Genomic DNA, 21,195 nt, shown 5'->3' with positions numbered 1-21,195 from the left:
TTTCCTTGTCATCTATGTTTTTAACAAAATGTTTTATCTAAATGTATTGATTACTAAATTATCTACATAGGTAATTCAAAAATAATGCCAATAATACAGTGATGTTTAAACGATCTTTGAAGAATACTTTTCCGAATATTATTCAAGCAAACTACTGTCCCAGAACAAAATAAAAACTTATGAAGCGGGACAATACCACGACTCCTCCACAGATAACAATGCAATGTAGATAAAAATGACTTGAACAATATTGCCAGTCATTATTAGAAATAGAGAGCTGCATTAGAATAGAATGTAAGGTTTAGAATACTAATAATGGTACACTCTAACAATATTATTAAAAAGCCTACCAGATTTTTACGCATTTGTCAATCAATAATGGGTTCCCAATTTAATTTAATGAATCGAATGCAGTATTCTTATTATTGTAAAAAAAACATTATATTTTGTTTATTCAACGCTATAAATAAATTGAAGCAATTCCACGAGTTGCTAAAAATGAATTTGAACCAAACTCGCATTGTTCAGCCCTACAAATAACATTTCATTTATTAATAGATGTCCGCGTATTCCAATTTATCCGCCTTCACAAACTCATTCATACGTCACATTCACAATAAATAACTTTTCCATCCAAAGCGTCCATCAAATCCGTGTAACAACACTCGGACCTCTTTTTAAAAACGAACAATTTCGGACCCATCCCTTCGGACCCACGTCTTGTTCACAATGCGCGCGAAAACGTTAGATGCCGCCATTTTGTTAAAAAAGAGCGCGAAACGACATTTTCCTATGTCACATGACGAATGAAATTAGATTTGCTTTTCGTTTCCATTTTTATTGTGCGTGTGATTTATTGTGTTGTAAAAGCTTTTGAATCTTCTTCTTTTCATTTATTTCTACTTAACAGACTTTGAAGGCNACATAGCCGTATTTCATTTCCACCATTTTGTTCTACATAACCTAAAATATTTACCAAATAAATCTCCAAAATTAATGCAGATTTATCACAAAATTCGCAGATAGAGCGATTGAGTTTTGGTTTCATGTTATAATTAATTACCGTAGTATAATTATAATGCCAATACAATATCAAAAACTGAAAATTGTAGATTTCCTCTCAGCCAGTTTTAAATATTTTAAAATGAATATCGCGTTTTTACAGAGGCGCGTAAATATTTTAGCTGTAAATATGTATACATTTCACGATAAAGTTGCATTCCCAATGGCATTAACATTATTAAGTATTTAAAACCCGTGTTATTATTTGCATAAATGATTATATTATCCGCCCGAGTTGTTTCCTCTTGGCACTCTACAAATACCAAACTAATATTAAAATGTGGAAATAATTTAGGACACACGTGAACTTTATGTAGCATTGGAGTACTTTTGTCGGACTTTATAACTTTGAAAGCTGTGCATTTAGCCACTTGTTACTCTTTATTGTCCTCACGTACGTTGTATGGTTCACACTGCGTCCCATATAGTGCCGTAAGTCAGCCTTAAGTACGATGTTATTATTTAAATTGCTATTATAATGCTATTATACTGCTAATGTACAGCCATAGTGAACTTAAAGCTGTCTAATTTGTGCCCAAACTGGTTCTATAAAAGCATTATAGCAAGCTATACAGCTCGTATACAGCCATACACAGCTTGTGGAGTACATGTGAACGACTATTGAACTCTTAAATGGAGTAAAATGTTACTTGGGATGTTCATGAAACTTAATCGAACATGGCAAGTGGAAATTTTAATGCTGTAAATTAGGTACCTACCCAATTTCGGCATAGTGACTCATTTGGCTAATGTTAACTTAAAATGTTTCTTGATTGCCCTGAAACTATTTTTCTCCTGAAGTAGGTTTTCCACAAGAACAAATGCGTCAAAAGAATATTTGAAATAGCATCTTACAGCATCAACGATTGTAACGGATCTGTTTGTAAATAGCTGCATTTTATTGAGTAAGTTCCACTTCCAACGCAGTGTCTCGGTTCTTTTAGTCAAAGAAGTGACATTATTGCCAGATTCTCCGGAGCAATAACATAAGAAAGAAAGAAAGAAAGAAAAAATGTTTATTCAGTATCATCGACAATACACTTGCAATACTTAAAGTATAAACGCTCCATCCAAAAATGGGTCGCACCTTTAAATTTTGGAAACCCGTCTTCCATTTAGTCTACATTATCACAATCAGCTACTTCCTGGCTAAACGGCCATCAACGATCTACAACATCAAGAAGGTGGCAAGATTTTTTCCTGACATGCGCCATGTGTTACTTTGGACAAACATTCCAGGTTTGGACGAAGAAGGTCAGAACATTTTTATCAAGCGCAAGTGTCCCTATATCAACTGCTATGTCACTAGTAATAGAACCCTTTTTGGAAACCTGGGTCATTTTGACGCAGTGCTTTTTAACGCAGTGGACGTGAGTGCTGGTACCAATGACTTGCCTGACGTAAGATCCTGGTCGCAGAAATACATTTTTGTAGCAAATGACTCCAGTGACAACTACCCTGTGTGTGACCCTGTTTACGACCCATTCTTCAACTGGACTTGGACTTACAAGTAAGTAATTATTCATGTCTGCAAAATAACATTAATCATAATCAAATAACGTAAACTCTTACGTGTTGATGGTAATAAGACACTTAAGTGTTGAAAACCATGCAATTACCAGCTTGGAACATACCTAAAACATAAACATATGCACACATAATTAGGGCTCTATTTCTATGTATTTACAGATTGACATCAACAATCGGCTTTAGGCACATTTCCATTCGCAATGCCAACGATGAACTTCTAAACCGCATGTTCCCTTGGATCCCCCCTGAGAAGATGACACCCATAGACCTACACCTGAAGAGCCAACTCTCCTCCAAAACAAAAGCAGCTGCTATCTTCTTAGATAAATGTAAGAGCAGAAGTAAGAGAGAAGATTACATCAAAAACCTTCAGAAACACTTACATAAATACGACTTACATGTCGACATCTTCGGGGAATGTGGTACGAAGAGATGCAAAAGAAAAACCATGAGCAATTGCTTGTGGAGACTTAAGCATCAGTACTACTTCTACCTGGCGTTTGAGGACTCGTTTGCGCCAGAATATGTCACCAAGGAAGTATTGTATGGCTATGAGAATAATGCGGTGCCAATCGTTTATGGTGGAGCTGATTATCCGAAGTAAGTTTCTATTTTAAATTAAATTTTTTAATCCTGTTCTGGACATCATCACGGCCTATCGAAGTAAATAAGATTGAATAAATTAAAAAAATAACCACTTTGAAACTACAATAGATAGAAGCCACAATAGAATGGTGAAAGTTTCGGACTCCCTAAATTTTCTTTAAACAAAATAACTTCTTTCTTGTTTTGCAGATTTCTGCCACCAAACTCCTATTTAAACGCCATAAGACTGAACGAAGAAGCTCTTGCAGAAGCCATGAACGTAGCAATCAAGAACGCTACCATCTACCAAGACTTCTTCCGTTGGAGGAACCATTACTCCGTCAAGGCTGCCCGTGGCTTCGACCCTTGTGACCTCTGCAATGCCCTCAACAAGAAGTATTGGCTGACGTTTGAAACCAAGCAGACCGAGTTTAGGAAGTGGTGGAATCCTTTATTCGAGCAACGGTGTGCGAAATGGCCTTTAAATATCATATTGTGACCAAATTAAATAGTTTGTAATAAAGCAATTTACTTCACCTCTGTAACAGTAATAATTAGCTAAACCTTTTCAATGTTCAGTCTGAAAGTCTTTAAAAAAAATTACCTATTAATTCCTATGCCGTGGGGCTCTTGGAGGTTTCCTGTAAGTATTTAGTGGACGTCCCATGCCTAATTTATGAATAAATTATTTTTATAGAGGAATAGATTGGACCCGGGAGAATAACACACCTTTCATCTTTGGCCCCAATGAACTTGAAGGCGTGCAATAGGACGAAATGTTTTTCAGCGATGAATCTAAGTTATAATTTTTCTCAAGATGAAACTCCATCAGAACCTCGTGTATTCAAGGGTTTATTTTCCTTTCCCAACTTCGGGCACCGGGAATCGTGTAAAAGTCGTCTTAAGAGGAAGTCTCCGATAGTTTCTATTAAGTAACTGCAGCTTAAGCGGCTTAAGCAAAGCCTTCCCTGCCGGCATCCACCTTCATTTTTAATGAACACCGCGGGTAACTTTTTCTTAGACATTTAAGACTGGCTGGATTCCACATTTCGATGTTTTTTTTAGTGCAGAGCACTGCATGAACATCCAATATTTATTTGTGGCCAGCATTTTAAATGTTTCTTTTTCGGTCATCGGTCAAAAAAATCCTTTTCGCGATTCAAAATGAAGTAGATCACCAGTGGGATAGTCAAGTCAAGTCTATGAAGTTCTAAGTAAGTACCTACCTACAGTTATGCACTGTGGCATCTACATTTTATTTTGCTTCAAAAATGTAGAGTCTGGCTGTATTTCAAAATAATCTAAAAGGCAATCTCGGTGTGATGTAGGCAGAACACTATTCCCACTTGTCATCCAGTCCATTGAATTTGTACACAATACAGTAACAGTATTATTTGGGCACGATAGGGAAATTATATGTAAAAAACCGAGAGACGACCTGACCGCAAAAACAGGACAGTGTACCGCATATCCCCGCAAAATCGCTCCAATACAAACACGGATTAAAACTTTAAATTATTTTAAGAGATTAAACCGTATGATAAAGCTGGATACTGTCGGCACATTCACCAGATGTTAATTTAACTTTTAATCCCGGTTATTCGTTACCAATTTACCACTAAATGTATGAGGTTTTTCGGGAAACTTAACGGATAGGGTAAATGTTTGGAATATGCCGGCCGTTTGGCTTGGTAGTTATTGGAGCGACCTCGCCACTAATTCCCGGGTTTGAATCCCAGTATTAAAAAATGTTAGTGTTATGATTTATTTTATTAACGCAGTCAAGCCTAGATAATGGTTGAACAATTTTATTATAACTTACCTATGCACTTTAAACGAACTTTCAATAACTTACACAGATTTAGGCTGAGTTGCACCAACTTTAACCGTAACTATAACGATAATCAGTGCTTCTTGTATGGAGTTTGACAGATTTTTGACGTTTGTTAATGTTAAAGTAAGATGGTGCAACCCAGCCTTAGTTCCTAAACTTAACACATAACACAACTTACGTCGAGTCTAAAAAATAGCATGGCATAGTATTACTAGAAGATTTCTAAATCAAACTAGGATATCGATCGCTCTACCTTCAAGGAATAACGTTCGCATAAATTTGCCCCTGCACACCCTATATAACAAAGGTAAGTTAATAACCATCTGGAGATAACAAACCATATCTCTCCATAATAGCTCCTTACAAATCACAAGGAATCTCAGCCAAATGGATTTAATTACTATGCTAAACCTCACCCGGTCGCGTAAGTATAGTTTTTGTCCCGCTCCCGCCTAATCTGAATTCCTAATCATCCTGCCAAGACGGTAATAAATTGTCGCAGATATACCGTTATACCGAACGTATGCATTTCATAATGTATTGTGAGGTAAAAACAGGACTAGCAGTCTGAAATGTAGTTCCAACTCGAGTCATATTATTATCATGGAATAATAATGGCCTTACTCAATAGATAAGATATAGATAGGTAAGTACATATAGGGTGTCTTTTTAAGTTATTTAGTAAAAGGATTGATTCTACTAGGTACTCAAATGCAACAAATTTCCTCTTTCCTAATAAGAAAGAAGTTCAAATCTTTAAAAAAAATGCAATTTTTCCATACAAATATCATAGAATAATTTATCATAGAAAATATAAAATATCAGAGTTTTTTAGGAGTTTTATTAATCAGCGAATTAGAATGGGGACGTACCTAATTTTTTTTGGGAATTTTGATATTGTTTCTGTAGGAAAGTTGTTGCATTTGAGCAGCAGAAGCTAAACTTAATAATTAAATGTAAATAGAAATTATGTGTAGGTACATACTCGTACCTAAACTTTTTAAATTATAATATTTTCTTAAATTTATAAAGTTTTCGAAATGCACCAACCCTTTCGTAAATAGAGAAATAAACAAATTATTTGCTTTCTCTCAAAGGTAGGTAATTTTCTCGTTGCTTTGGTAAACAGAAGAAGGTTTTCGCTAAACATTTTCTCGAGTCCGACGCGGTCGTTATAGCACTCATAGCTTAAATTAAAAACGCTTTGAGACTAGGAGAAACTTTGGACAAATAAGTGTTTACTGTTTTACAGTAAATGAAATGGAGTAATTAGACCCTCTCCTCTAATTAGCATTAATAAGGTATTTTTAATAAAAAGTTATAAAAGCCTTAACAAATATCTCTACGAGTAGGACCTAGGTAGCGGTAAGTAGGTGTGTCGCAGAAAAAAGCTCAAAGCGCGCATAAGGTAATATCTTTAGTTCGTTTACGGATCTCCTCATTTCTGATTTGATCTCGTAAAGAAACAACGACCATAGCCCATAAGCCCTTTCCATAGCACGCTGTGCAACTTTGAGCTTCTTTATGAGGCCTATACTTAGTGAGAGGCCACGTTTCGGAGCCGTATGTCACCACTGGCACCAACCGTACGATGTGGTAAGTCATTGGGGAAGGCATATGTTCACATCAATCAATCACTGCTGAAGCAGTGGACGTCCTGTGGCTGAAATGATGATGATGATGATGATAATATATTTAAACAATTTTAGCGTACGTCTGGGATAGGAGTCGCATCTCGAACAAAATTTTTAATAACTTTAAAATATCGATGAATTGAATCGACCATAACAGAATTACATAATAATAGGTATTACTCTGAGGTAGGTACGAGTAGGTACTTTAACTTCATCATCGGTTTCATCCACTTGAATTAAATTGTTGCCTTTCTTTCAAATCTAATCAGAGAAATTAAATAATACGTGTTTTTATCACAACATAACAATAAAATAACACAGGTATTCCTAAATGGAAGTAGCCAGTAACATTAGAAGGCAAAGGCAGTTAATCTGCGGGCAGCAATGCAGCGAGACATAACAAGGTTGGGAGAAAAATTAAAGAAGCGTGGATAGCAAGGAGGCAATCTAACTTGCTCACGGCAAGACTGCAACTAATTTTCCTACGCAAACGGAACCAGCCGAGCGGATTGCTTTTTCTCAACTATTCCATTTTAAAGTTGAATTTACTCTTTGACTTTGCTAAAGACATAGCTGCATACCTAGGTGCCTGATGAGTTTTTATGATTTAATTTAACTCTGGAAAAAGTTTTGCTATGCTTTTAGGGTGATTGTTGCACTTTTTCGCCTTGTTTTAAATAAAGTTTTTAATGTAGCAAGGATGAAAATGAAAAAAAACCTACCTAAATAAAAGTAGGTAGGTAGGATATGATAATATTCAGGTAACCCTGGTAATGCTCTACCTCTGGGCTTCAGCTTGATACTATTTTTTGGGACACAGGTCTCTAGGAAGCAATATTACCTGCATTTTTTGTATTTTTTTATCCACAGCGAGGAAGCTCTATGTATGACTCCGAATGAAATGAAATCTTGGTGTCTTGTTACAAAGAAAGTTACTTCTTTTCTTTTTCTTCTAATGATAATCATTTTAGATCAATAAATTATTGTAGGTACGGAAGTTGTTGTGCTCACCCTGTGAATCTGACAGACCACATAATATGGCCAAAGGATCTCAATAGGAAAACAATGAAGAATATTGCGCCCATAATTTTATTAGGACGGCCACTGCTGAACATGGTCCTATGGCTGAAATGATGATGATGATGATGATGATGAATTTTATTGGGTTTTAAAATAAGAAACAGTATTGTGGCGACCGCCACTACAAACTAGTGACCAACAGATGGCGCTGTCACTACTTCACTATGGCACACTCCGCCGCTCATACAAACCTGCATCGCGGTGACGGAGTTTTAGATCCTGCCAAAGTATATATGGACAAACCAAGATGCACAGCCGACTGTGTCCGTGACAAGGCCACAGCCACCGAACCACCGAGCTGCATACTGTGTGGTACCCAGGGTCATCCTGCGAATTATCGCGGTTGTCCCCGGGCCCCACGCACTCAGCCGCGTGCCCCCATCCCCTCTGCCCCCAGGCAGATCAATGCTACTCGCAACTTTGCGGTAGCAAGTGAGGCTCCTAGCCTCCGTCCCAATAGGCCCAATGCTTGGGCTAGGCCTCTGGCCTACACCCAGGCAGCCAGCCTTACTCCCGCACCCGCCCAAACAGCTGTGGCCCCACCCGCGCTCCAGCAGGCTCCTCAACCCCACCCAGCCCCTAAGGCTACGCCAAAGGCACCTACCCATCAGGCGCCTAACCCTAGTCCCCCTGCCCCTAAGGCACCGGCCCACAAAGTCCCGGCCCCTCAGGCCAAGCCCCAGCCTACACATTCACCTGCGGCTGACATTAAATTGGTCAGAGACTTCTTTGGCCAAATTAATGTTGGCGAGATGTTTGTGATCGCCGCAAAACTGCGCGCGACTAATGGCGAAGGCAACATCATGGATAGGTTATCTATCCTCGCCGAACACGTAGACTTTTGCTACGCTATCTCTTCTTTCCACGCTCCGTAATGGCTAACCCCACCGCTAGGATCAAACCCCGGTCAATCACCTTAGCCACCACCATCTTCGGCATCAGCCTCCGCCATCCTCACCATCTCCGCCACTCCGTCATCAGCTCCAGTCTTCAACAAGCCAGCATCCAGCCTTCAGGGACCATCGCAGATCGCAACCGACCTTCCTGGTTCCTCGGCAGCAAGCAACCGTCACTTCACTGGTCACGGGTACAGCTCTGGCCCAGCTCCACGCCCGACCATCGAAGACGCCTCCGCTCACTATCCCGACTCACCGTGGATAGAGCACCGCAACCTGCTCGTCTCGACTCACCGCAGACTTGAGCACACTGGCAAGTGTAAGCTCATCACGCACAGACTGCTGAGCTCATCCTGACGTCATCCACCTCCGGTTCTTCCGGGGGGAGTGGTGTGGCGACCGCCACTACAAACTAGTGACCAACAGATGGCGCTGTCACTACTTCACTATGGCACACTCCGCCGCTCATACAAACCTGCATCGCGGTGACGGAGTTTTAGATCCTGCCAAAGTATATATAGACAAACCAAGATGGTGTAAATCGGACCTTGGTCCCCGAGCACAACACCCGCTCGGAAGGAAGCACTAACATCTAGCTTCCTTATTGTGGTTGAGCATCATGTCCCACAGTATGAATACGTTGTATTGTACCTATTTCTGTCTGCAAGCACTTCAAGCTACAGCTTAAATCTTCATACAAAAAATATTTATAACGTTAAAAAATAACAGTATCTAACTTTGCTATGTGGATTTGCCTTAGCAACAGAAAAAAAAAGTAATAATTTGGCAACTTTGACAATCAAATTGACAAGTGAATAATGAAAACAGCTGTGAAATAAACGAAAAATTCACAAAAAAACTATGTAAAACCACTTCCTTTAGGATATAAATATAAGTATAACTTGCAATTTACAATTGCCAACAATTTTTGATCAACAAAAGTTGTTATTGTTATATTTCTTTGTTGTGAAAGTTAGGTTATGTGTTGTTGTTTATGACTCAAGGTGATTCCGTGAGATGAATTGAGTTTTTAACGTCGAGCCTTCCAGTAGCCTGCCTTATATGGGTTGAAAAGGTCTTATCATTGTGCCAGATATCCAGAATCAGTTGATATTATATTTCCAAGATGAGCGAACGTGAAGGGCCGAGCAGCTCAGGCTCGCAAGGAATGGACAAAGGAGAAAATAATACTAGGACCCCATCTGCTGCGCAGCCTATGCCTACTGGATCCAGGTCAGTTGTATATAAAATGCGCAGCAATAGTGTTATTACACTTCCAGCTTCCTACTTTTGTAATAAATGCCTAAATTAGTCTTTGTTCTTATTAGACTTCATTCTTGACCCTTATTCTTGAATTCAGCTAATTTATTTTATCATCTTTCTGAAAAAATATGACGAAAACAATATTATGTGCTTCAAAATGCAATATGAAGTTTTAAGAGCCAAATGAAAGCACCACTTTAAAGAAAAGAAAATATTGACTGTCCAACTAATTAAAGGCCTTAATTCAAAGACGCAAATGTCCTAACTATAGCTTGCCCTAATACCAGAACTTTTAGAATGTTTTCAGAGTTTACTATGTAGGAGGAGGTACCAGATAGTCAAGAAAATCTTTAGTTTATAATTATGCAATAGAGATATTCAAGAAGATCTTTAAACACTAATAATTCTGTATTACAGTGCCCACAGCTATTATGCCAGTGAGCCGATCCAATTCCGAGTGCGGGGCTCTACGATAACAGGAGCGTCTCCTCCCAAGTTTGTGACTCTCGAGGACATCATGAAGGCTGCACATGGCATGCAGAACATGGCGCTAGCGCACGAGATAGCCGTCGACAATGACTTCAAATTGGAGCCTTTTGAACCTCCAGACAATAGGTAATTAAAACAAATTACAATCTGACCCAGATACTATTTACCCACATGAACTTAATTAATTTAAGTACTAACTGCTAGCTACACTTCTTTGTTATTTTCATTATGTTTGCCTTTGTTTTTTGGTATAATAATTATATCTATTTAAAAATTACCTATGTATTGAGATCTAGATTTCCATTTCATTTATTCAGTTTTATTATTTGAATAAAACCATGATTTCATCTGGCTGACTCATAATCTTTAAAAACTTAACATTTTATTCACTTGTTTCAGTTACCAAAAACTGGTAAAAGAAACCATGCACAAGGCTTACTTCGACATCCTGAGGGAACAGCTGGAGTCTGACCCTCCGGAATACAAGCAAGCTCTGGTTCTGCTGGAAGATGTTAAACAGGTTAATATTTTTTTAATTAATTTTCTGCTCGACTAAATTACGCTCAACTCAATAAAGGGTTGTCGAATTGGCGCCCTCCATTTGGCGCCACCAACTAGCAGCAAGTTTCTGTTACTTGCTAGTGGCTATGTCAGTAGCTAATATGTGAGCGCTATTGTAAACGATAGTAAGGCAATCGTATTTTCACTGGCCAGTTGGCGCCACTGTTGCCAGCGCTTGCCAGATAGGAAGGATCATATTTTTATTAATAAAAATTTGGCGCCACTGCTCACAAGGTCCTGCAATTCACCAGAGGCACCAACTGATGAGCGGAATACGGTATCCAATTTCTTGCTTGATTATTGGCTGCAAATAAGACCAATATTAATCTAGAATCTTGTTTTATTTTCAGGGTCTATTCTCCATACTGCTTCCTCGCCACACTCGCATCAGGGAAATGATAGAAGAAGTGCTAGACACTGAGTTCATCAAGCAACAGGCGGAGAACAACAGCCTGGACTTCCACAAGTACGCCAAGTTTGTCATCGACCTGATGGCCAAGTTGGCAGCCCCAGCGAGAGATGAAATGATCCAGAATATTACTACACTAACTGACACTGTAAGTTTTTGGTCTTTACTTTATTCACTATTGTAATCTATTGAATTTATACTCACCAGTTTGCGCCACTTCTCTCTCTCGTTAGTGGCGCCAACTGGTGATCACAAATACAGAAGTTTTGATTAGAAAAATATGGCGGCAATCAAGCGAGTTTCCGCCAATCCAAGTCAAGTAATTCAAAAAATCTCTTTTTCATTTATTTGTCACTGTTATTTGTTTTGTTTTGTAAACATCCCATGTTTTTTTTTGTACTCTTTCAAAGGGTCTCTTTGTATAAGTGGATAAACCAACATTTTTACGGTAACTTTACTTCAAAACATTGCAACAAGTGTGTTAAAGAACTAAACATAATTCGTTTTATTTCACAGGTGGACATATTCCGAGCTATACTGGAGACTTTAGAAGTGCTGAAGTTGGACTTGGCCAACACTTTGATCGCCATGATACGGCCGCACGTTCAGAAAGAGAGTGTGCACTACGAGAGAGTCAAATTCGATGAGATGTTGAAGGTTTCTGAAGGTAATTAGATGTTTCTTTACTATTAAGTCGTGGGTATTATTTTTATTTCAAAACTAGCGGCCGTCCGCGACTTCGTACGCGTGGATCCCGTTTTACCCCCTTCATCTATCTTACACGGTTTAGATTTTTTCATACAAATGTTTTTTCCCGCTAACTCCCGTTCCCGTGGGAATTTTGCAATATCCTGTTGTAACTAAGCTTCAAGTTTACTAAGGTACCTGCATGCCAAATTTCAGGCGTCTAACTTAAGCGGTTTAGATTTTTCATACAAAAGGATTTTCCCGCTAATTCCCGTTCCCGTGGGAATTCATAAGTATACTATAACCTGCCCAGGAGTAAAAAGAATAATTGTACCAAGTTTCGTTAAGATCCGTCGAGCAGTTTTTGTTTCTATAAGGAACATACAGACAGACAGACAGACAAAAAATTTACTGATTGCATTTTTGGCATCAGTATCAATCACTAATCACCTCCTGGTAGTTATTTTGAAAATATATTTCATGTACAGAATTGACCTCTACAGATTTATTATAAGTATAGATAATTTACCCTACTGAATAAGGAATGGCATCACCAGTTGGCGCCCCTAGTTAAATTCTATCACTCGCCATTGCTCGCTACCAACCGTGCGATGTGGAAGTCATTGCAGGAGGCTTATGTTCAGCAGTGGACGTCCTGTGGCTCAAATGATGATAATGATGACTCGCCATTGGCGCCAACTGGTGAAGTCAATTAAGGAATCCCAAATTTTTGACATGGCAGCTTTTACCCCACAACAAGAATGAAGGTTTTCAGATAAATATTTTAACTGTTTTAGATGGACTTCAGCACACAAAGGAATGGCTGAAACGTAACATAGACAAGACAGGGCTAAGCTTGCCGGTCACAGACCAGAACATCATCAGAAACGTCACAGCGCAGACATTGGCTAAAGCATACTTGGAATTGCTTGAGTGGGATGGCTCTAAGGAGTATCCTGAGGTAAGTTTAATAAGTTTATGTTATTGGGTAACACTACCAATCAAATGAAAAACTATTTAAATTGCTGACAAAATATGATTTGATTACCCTATAAACGTAGTAAGTAAAGCACCCACTTTACTTCAAGCAACTATTTAGTAAAATTATGCAGATTTTTACAGCAAAATTAAAGTAATTTTGCATACGTCTGTAGTAACAAGAACTCTATTGATATAGGAGGGCACAAGGCGTATTATATTTGAAACCTAGTCACGTCAAATATTCTTTATGGAATTGGTCACTTCACATTGGTTGGCACTATCCAACGCCACTCACTGCAGCGCCGCCTTAATGCGACACACGCCCTACAAAATGTATAAAATAAAATTATAAGACTTTGTGCCGCACCGCTCCAGTGAAGACTAACCTTTACAAGTCAACTGGCTAATCGTCGCTTGCCTATATGCCTATCTAACTGACGTATCTGACATTTTTTTCGAAACTGAGTTATCTACACCATCTTAATCAATTTCGCAAGACGAATCGATCTGTCTAATCGCCTGAAAATTTTGCAAAATGTCAGTTACGTCAGTTAGAGAGGCAAGCGACGATATGACTGTGTCAACTAGCCTATTTTATTTTTCCCAGACAGTGTCACTAGACGCGCCTCGCTTCGCCGAGCTCGGCACCCAAGTGTACCGGCTGATCTGCCTCGCGTCCCTCATGCTGGCCAGCCCGCGCTGCGGCGAGCCGACGCAGCAGGCGCACAGGAAAGCGCTCACGGAGAAGATCTCCATCATCATGGACGCCGCCGCCAGCGATATGTGAGTTATATTCCCCAGACAGTGTCACTATTCCGGTCGCCTAGCACGGGACTATTCCCACCTCTCGTTCCCACCACTGCAACTCCTGTATAGCCAGGATCTACAGCTAGACCGCCACAAAAACCCAACCAATGAAGGTCAAGTTGCGGTCGCCGAGCACGTAAAATTTCGTCCAATGACCCCAAGCTACCCATCCTTATCGCTCGCGCGTAATTCTATTGCTGTCGCGACTGTGCGACGGGCGGCCGCAGTGAGTGTGCGAGTGCGACAGCAATATACGCGCGAGCGATAGGGATGAGTAGCTTGGGGTCATTGGACGAAATTCTACGCGCACGGCGACCGGACATTAGATGCTCCTCGCTTCGCCGAGCTCGGCACCCAAGTGTACCGGCTGATCTGCCTCGCGTCCCTCATGCTGGCCAGCCCGCGCTGCGGCGAGCCGACGCAGCAGGCGCACAGGAAAGCGCTCACGGAGAAGATCTCCATCATCATGGACGCCGCCGCCAGCGATATGTGAGTTATATTCCCCAGACAGTGTCACTATTCCGGTCGCCTAGCACGGGACTATTCCCACCTCTCGTTCCCACCACTGCAACTCCTGTATAGCCAGGATCTACAGCTAGACCGCCACAAAAACCCAACCAATGAAGGTCAAGTTGCGGTCGCCGAGCACGTAAAATTTCGTCCAATGACCCCAAGCTACCCATCCTTATCGCTCGCGCGTAATTCTATTGCTGTCGCGACTGTGCGACGGGCGGCCGCAGTGAGTGTGCGAGTGCGACAGCAATATACGCGCGAGCGATAGGGATGAGTAGCTTGGGGTCATTGGACGAAATTCTACGCGCACGGCGACCGGACATTAGATGCTCCTCGCTTCGCCGAGCTCGGCACCCAAGTGTACCGGCTGATCTGCCTCGCGTCTCTCATGCTGGCCAGCCCGCGCTGCGGCGAGCCGACGCAGCAGGCGCACAGGAAAGCGCTCACAGAGAAGATCTCCATCATCATGGACACCGCCGCCAGCGACATGTAAGTTATATTCCCCAGATCATTGGTCCTCAAAGTGGGGAACGCCCCCAAGGGGAGACGCAAAGACCTTTAAAGGATGGCGCGGGCCATCTGTGTACTTAAGTAGAAAAAAACCTGCGACCGCTGAGAGAATGCATTCCAGACTGCTCGATACGACCAATAAATAATCTTGACTGGAAGAGACATGTGAGTTAGTCCCCAGACAGCTCGCGCGTAATCCTATTGCTGTTGCGACTGTGCGACGGGCGGCCGCAGTGAGTGTGCGAGCGCGACAGCAATATGAATACGCGCGAGCGATAGGGATAAGTAGCTTAGGGTCATTGTACGAAATTCTACGTGCTCGGCGACCGGACTTTAGATGCTCCTCGCTTCGCGGAGTTAGGCACCCAAGTGTACCGGCTGATCTGCCTCGCGTCTCTCATGCTGGCCAGCCCGCGCTGCGGCGAGCCGACGCAGCAGGCGCACAGGAAAGCGCTCACAGAGAAGATCTCCATCATCATGGACACCGCCGCCAGCGACATGTGAGTTATATTCCCCAGACAGTGTCACTGAAGTCCGGTCGCCGAGCACGTAGAATTTCGTCCAATGACCCCAAGCTACCCATCCTTATCGCTCGCGCGTAATTCTATTGCTGTCGCGATTGTGCGATGGGCGGCCGCAGTGAATATGCGAGCGCGACAGCAATATACGCGCGAGTGATAGGGATGGGTTAGCTTGGGGTCATTGGACGAAATTCCACGCGCTCGGCGACCGGACTTTAGATGCTCCTCGCTTCGCCGAGCTCGGCACCCAAGTGTACCGGCTGATCTGCCTCGCGTCCCTCATGCTGGCCAGCCCGCGCTGCGGCGAGCCGACGCAGCAGGCGCACAGGAAAGCGCTCACAGAGAAGATCTCCATCATCATGGACACCGCCGCCAGCGACATGTGAGTTATATTCCCCAGACGGTGTCGCTAAAGTCCGGTCGCCGAGCACGTAGAATTTCGTCCAATGACCCCAAGCTACCCATCCTTATCGCTCGCGCGTAATGAGGGTTTTCGCGTATGAAAAATCCGCCAGATGGCAATACGTAGACGCGAGGTCCAAATGCTGCATGATTGGTTATTTTTGACATGACATTGACAGATATGTCAAAATCCACCAATCACGCAGCAGTCAGACCCCACATCCACGTCCCGCCATCTAGCGGATCTTTCATACGCGAAAACCCTCATTATAATGCTGTTGCGACTGTGCGACGGGCCGCCGCAGTGAGTGTGCGAGCGCGACATCAACGCGCGAGTGATAGGGATGGGTAGCTTGGGGTCATTGGACGAAATTCTCGGCGCTCGGACTTTAGATGCTCCTCGCTTCGCCGAGCTCGGCACCCAAGTGTACCGGCTGATCTGCCTCGCGTCTCTCATGCTGGCCAGCCCGCGCTGCGGCGAGCCGACGCAGCAGGCGCACAGGAAAGCGCTCACGGAGAAGATCTCCATCATCATGGACACCGCCGCCAGCGATATGTGAGTTATATTCCCCAGACGGTGTCGCTAAAGTCCGGTCACCGAGCACGTAGAACTTCGTCCAATGACCCCAAGCTACCCATCCTTATCGCTCGCGCGTAATTCTATTACTGTCGCGACTGTGCGACGGGTGGCCGCAGTGAGTGTGCGAGCGCGACAGCAATATAATTACGCGCGAGCGATAGGGATGGGTAGCTTGGGGTCATTGGACGAAATTTTTTTTTATCCACAACGAGGAATCTCTTGGCCTGTATCTCACCTGATGGTAAGTGATGATTAGGCCGAAGGTGGAAGCGAGCTTTACCCGGAATCCTCAACCACGGAGGAATTCTCGGCGCTCGGACTTTAGGTGCTCCTCGCTTCGCGGAGCTCGGCACCCAAGTGTACCGGCTGATCTGCCTCGCGTCTCTCATGCTGGCCAGCCCGCGCTGCGGCGAGCCGACGCAGCAGGCGCACAGGAAAGCGCTCACGGAGAAGATCTCCATCATCATGGACACCGCTGCAAGCGACATGTGAGTTATATTCCCCAGATCATTGGTCCCCAAAGTGGGGAGCGCGCCCCCCAGGGGAGGCGCAAAGACCTTTAAAGGATGGCGCGGGCCATCTGTGTACTTAAGTAGAAAAAAACCTGCGACCGCTGAGAGAATGCATTCCAGACTGCTCGATACGACCAATAAATAATCTTGACTGGAAGAGACATGTGAGTTAGTCCCCAGACAGCTCGCGCGTAATCCTATTGCTGTTGCGACTGTGCGACGGGCGGCCGCAGTGAGTGTGCGAGCGCGACAGCAATATGAATACGCGCGAGCGATAGGAATAAGTAGCTTAGGGTCATTGTACGAAATTCTACGTGCTCGGCGACCGGACTTTAGATGCTCCTCGCTTCGCCGAGCTCGGCACCCAAGTGTACCGGCTGATCTGCCTCGCGTCCCTCATGCTGGCCAGCCCGCGCTGCGGCGAGCCGACGCAGCAGGCGCACAGGAAAGCGCTCACAGAGAAGATCTCCATCATCATGGACACCGCCGCCAGCGTCATGTGAGTTATGCCCGTTTTCACCATCAATCCCTAATTTTTAAGTGACCCCTATGAAAACAAAACGCCTGTTATGTGTCACCATAGGTCACTTAAAATTAAGGATGGATGGTGAAAACGAGCATTATTCAAGCCTTCTCCAGGGCACTTGTACACGTCCCAAATATACCAAATGTAAGCTTGCCATGCACTATGGGACAATCAGCCGATATGGCTGGTGCTAAGTAGTGACAGAAGAAACTCATGCTCAAGATTAATGCCCGTTTTCACAATCAATCCCTAATTTTTAAGTGACCCCTATGAAAACAAAATTCCTGTTAAGTGTTACCATCAGGGTCACTTAAAAATTAGGGATTGATGGTGAAAACGGGCATCAGTCACCTTTGTCAACCTCATAATTTATGCCTACATAAATTACAGAAAATGATGTACCATAAATGTGAGATACAGGTAAAGTTCATGCACTCCTGTCAAATTAGTGAATGATTTATTCTGCAATTTGACAGTCATTGACCATAGACAAATGAGAAACGTATAATTTGTTGCAGAGAGTTGAAAGCAGTGCTTCCCTCGATAGCCGAGGAAGTGATTCTAGTGACTGAGCAGTTTCTGGAGAATCTGAACCAAGATCCACTGACTGCCGACACTAAAGAGCTGATCCGGACCCAGATCACTTCCTTGTGGGACCCTGAGCATAGAGTCAGGCAGATTGTTCGTAAGTATATAGACCATAGACAGAGTAAATACAAATGAGTAGGTCATTTTCATGGATTACTAATGTTTGGCCAAAAAACGTTTCCCAAATTATCACATCGCAAACAACGTATCGCAAATTTTCATTTGGCAAATTCTCATTTGGCAAAACAACTTATTGCAAACTTTTAATTCGCAAATGTCGTTTTTGGCATATTATTGTTTCGCAAATTATTGTTTGGCAAAGTATGTTTTGCCAAATGTTTCATTTGGCAAAATTATTTCACGATAAACTATTTACAAAATAATTTGATTGGTGCATAGAATGGAATACAAATTAGCTTGTGGTTATTATTTTGTTTAGTGGCTAGTTAATATAAAATTTGTTCTAAATTAATTATCATATTTCATTCTTTTTATCGAAATTTCCAAATGATTAACAATAGAGGTGATTCTAGCGCTCGGCGGCCGCTGCCGCGGCACGCTTCGCTCGCCTTCGCGCGTTAAGGGTCACTGTTCTAACCTAACCTAACCTACTATTTTCTGCAATCTCTTTGTTTTACGTATACAATTCTTGTGAAAACCATGATCTTATGCTTTGATTTGTGGGTAACGGTGGGTAAGTATGTGAAGTGTCAATTTGACCAAACAAATTATTTGGGATATAATATTTGGCAAAATAAAACATTTGCTATATAAACATTTGCAAAGTAAAATTTGGCCAAATGATAATTTGACCAAATGAATTAGTTGCGAAAAATACAGTTGCTAAAAGTTCATTTGGGAAATGAAACTTTGGCGATAAGTTGTTTGCGAAGTGAAATTTGGCGAAAAGTAATTTGGCCAAACGGAAGGATACCCATTTTCATAGAAACGCACCGAGCGCGGTTTGTATGTGAGCGCGCCAATTCGGTGCAACACCCCGCTAATACACGCTAATTTTGTCAGTGTGTGCGTGCGCGCCGCATACTTATTGGCGCGCTCACATACAAACCGCGCTCGGTGCGTTTCTATAAAGATGACCTATTCATTTGTATTTACCATAGAGTTAGTACTTTAAAATATGAGCTAGATATCTGACCAGTTTTAACGAAACTTTCATTGGTGCCCAGTCCAGTAGTTTTGAAAATTTTCAGAGACAACGAAATATTTATTTTCTTTTTAACTTCACGGTCTAATAATTTGTAACTGAGTGTGCGCAACGGGAACGAGACTCAAACGCGACATTTATTATGTGTGTATTGATTCATATTATGTTTTAATTCAGTACATGAATACCACGTTTCGGTTATGCAGTATGCTGCTACAGACGTTTTCTGCTTACTAGTAGCGAGACTGGTTTAGGTTACACCGTTGCATACGGATTAAAAACAAACAACTATATTTCATTCAAGCATTCAGTAAAATCTTCAAACATTACAAACAGCCATATCAATTTTATTTATTTGATTCACATACGTTTTGTTTTTACAGGTCAACGCATACTAGAGTTCCTCCAAATGATTCTAATCTGCGCGGGCGGGTCCCGCCAGATTCCTGTAGGACTGTCAGGCTTCGCCAAGGAATTAACCGCGGTATCAGGCACGTTACTACGCTACGTCATGCACAACAAAGCGGTATTCAACTCGCATTACTTGGATATCGTCACTGAAGAACTAAGTAAGAGCTAGTAAGGGAAACGTGAGAAGGAAATTGGTCCATTTGCAGTGTAGGATCATAAAGTTAATATACCTAGCGGAATAGAGCAAAGGACTGAGAGAGCGAGATGTCACTAGCAACAATACTGTTTGATAAAAAGAGACGCGTGATGCGACGTGACAGAATATTTTTTGCAACGCAACTCATTGGCACGCTGAAAATTTCAGCTCTGAGATTTTTTCGGTGAATACGTGGATGTTTTGCGAAATAGTGCTTCAGAAACGTGGTGACTGGTTCAGTGATTGATTATGGTACACAGTGAAATGATCCTGAAAATTGACACACGAATGACATCCAGTGACATCCTAAAATCGGTTTCGTTTGACAGCTCGTATTTGGTTACTCTATTCCGGAGGAATATTAACTCTATGTATAGGATTGGGCATCGACTACCCTGATTCTAGCTATGCAAGTGGACCTAAAGGATTTTCCACACTGGAATCGGTGTGCGTTCAAGTCAAAGTGAATGCCGCCTGCATCATGTATGAACAACATGGTCCGAGCCACAGATCACAGAAACTAAAGGGAGATGTGACTCTTCCAGCTGTGATATGCTCTTATCGACTTGAAAATATATAGGCAAAATCGATAACATAACATGATAACCGCCATCCTAGGCCTGCTGATCGTATCAATACGATATGTATAGAGATCGACAAAGTTGTTCATACAAAATGCGGGCTGCGTTCACTTTGACCTGATCGCAGAACGCATCCAATAAGACAAATCCTAAAAGCAAAAACACAGCATTTCTTAACCTTCACCTATAAGGTGAGAAGCTATAGATAAAGCTGATTTATCAATGTCAACCCGTGCTAATCATAGACTAAAACAACTAAGAAGAAAATCAAAACAAAAGAACCAATTGACATTAAATACAAGATATCCCCCTTGAAAATAAGAATAATTGTAATGTTTTATGTCCTTATATTATCCTAATCTCAAATTCCAGTTAAATATATTCCAATAACATTTTTTAGTTAGTACCTAACATTCAATCTTCCATTTTTACCATGTTATTAAGAAGTTAATTGCCACTTGTACCTTTTTAACAGTATTTATTTATTCAAGTTCCATATAGCCTTAATTTTACCTAATTTATTCTATAAAAGACGATGCCTAATATTTACTATAATGTTTACATTATTTATGTATCGAATTGGGAACGGTGAACATGTTCTGAGTTCACAAATTGCCGACCTATTTCCTCAGAGTATCTTTTATTACTGGATAGTATTAAAAATATATTCCCTTTTATATAAATTAACCTTTTAGAATATTCCATAACATTTTTGGTGTTGGTCCGTTTGTATTTTACTAAATTTTCAAATAATAGCTTTTAATATTAACAGCCTGCTAGTCAAAGTAATGGTGCTTTGTAACCATAACATAGCACCAATGCAGTGGCGGCGTAGCATGGGTTGGTACCCGAGGCGGTGACACCCCCCCCCC

General features: G+C 41.8%; 3 protein-coding genes across 3 annotated transcripts; all 3 read left to right on the top strand.

The window, feature by feature from the left end:
• Window positions 1-2,138: 2,138 nt before the first annotated feature.
• On the top strand, window positions 2,139-3,676 carry LOC114359347 (alpha-(1,3)-fucosyltransferase C). Its single transcript, XM_028313690.1, has 3 exons — window positions 2,139-2,572; window positions 2,752-3,192; window positions 3,388-3,676. Exons 1-3 carry the CDS (start codon window positions 2,139-2,141, stop codon window positions 3,674-3,676), a joined length of 1,164 nt encoding a protein of 387 aa, XP_028169491.1.
• A 4,282-nt stretch (window positions 3,677-7,958) lies between these two features.
• LOC114359346 (predicted GPI-anchored protein 58) lies at window positions 7,959-8,640 on the top strand. The gene has a single exon (XM_028313689.1). It carries the CDS (start codon window positions 7,959-7,961, stop codon window positions 8,598-8,600), a length of 642 nt encoding a protein of 213 aa, XP_028169490.1. The 3' UTR covers window positions 8,601-8,640.
• Window positions 8,641-9,405: 765 nt separating this feature from the next.
• On the top strand, window positions 9,406-21,143 carry LOC114359353 (T-complex protein 11-like protein 1). Its single transcript, XM_028313697.1, has 9 exons — window positions 9,406-9,854; window positions 10,302-10,499; window positions 10,773-10,893; window positions 11,285-11,491; window positions 11,860-12,010; window positions 12,828-12,991; window positions 13,619-13,794; window positions 17,901-18,067; window positions 19,519-21,143. The coding sequence occupies exons 1-9, from the start codon at window positions 9,748-9,750 to the stop codon at window positions 19,713-19,715; spliced, it is 1,488 nt and encodes a 495-aa protein (XP_028169498.1). The 5' UTR covers window positions 9,406-9,747; the 3' UTR covers window positions 19,716-21,143.
• Window positions 21,144-21,195: the final 52 nt, after the last annotated feature.

This window comes from Ostrinia furnacalis, unplaced genomic scaffold (assembly GCF_004193835.3).
Source record: "Ostrinia furnacalis isolate ACB-3 unplaced genomic scaffold, ASM419383v2 OfSCF4320, whole genome shotgun sequence".
In the NCBI taxonomy this organism is placed as follows: domain Eukaryota; kingdom Metazoa; phylum Arthropoda; class Insecta; order Lepidoptera; family Crambidae; genus Ostrinia; species Ostrinia furnacalis.
This window is presented reverse-complemented; position numbering and strand designations above follow the sequence as displayed.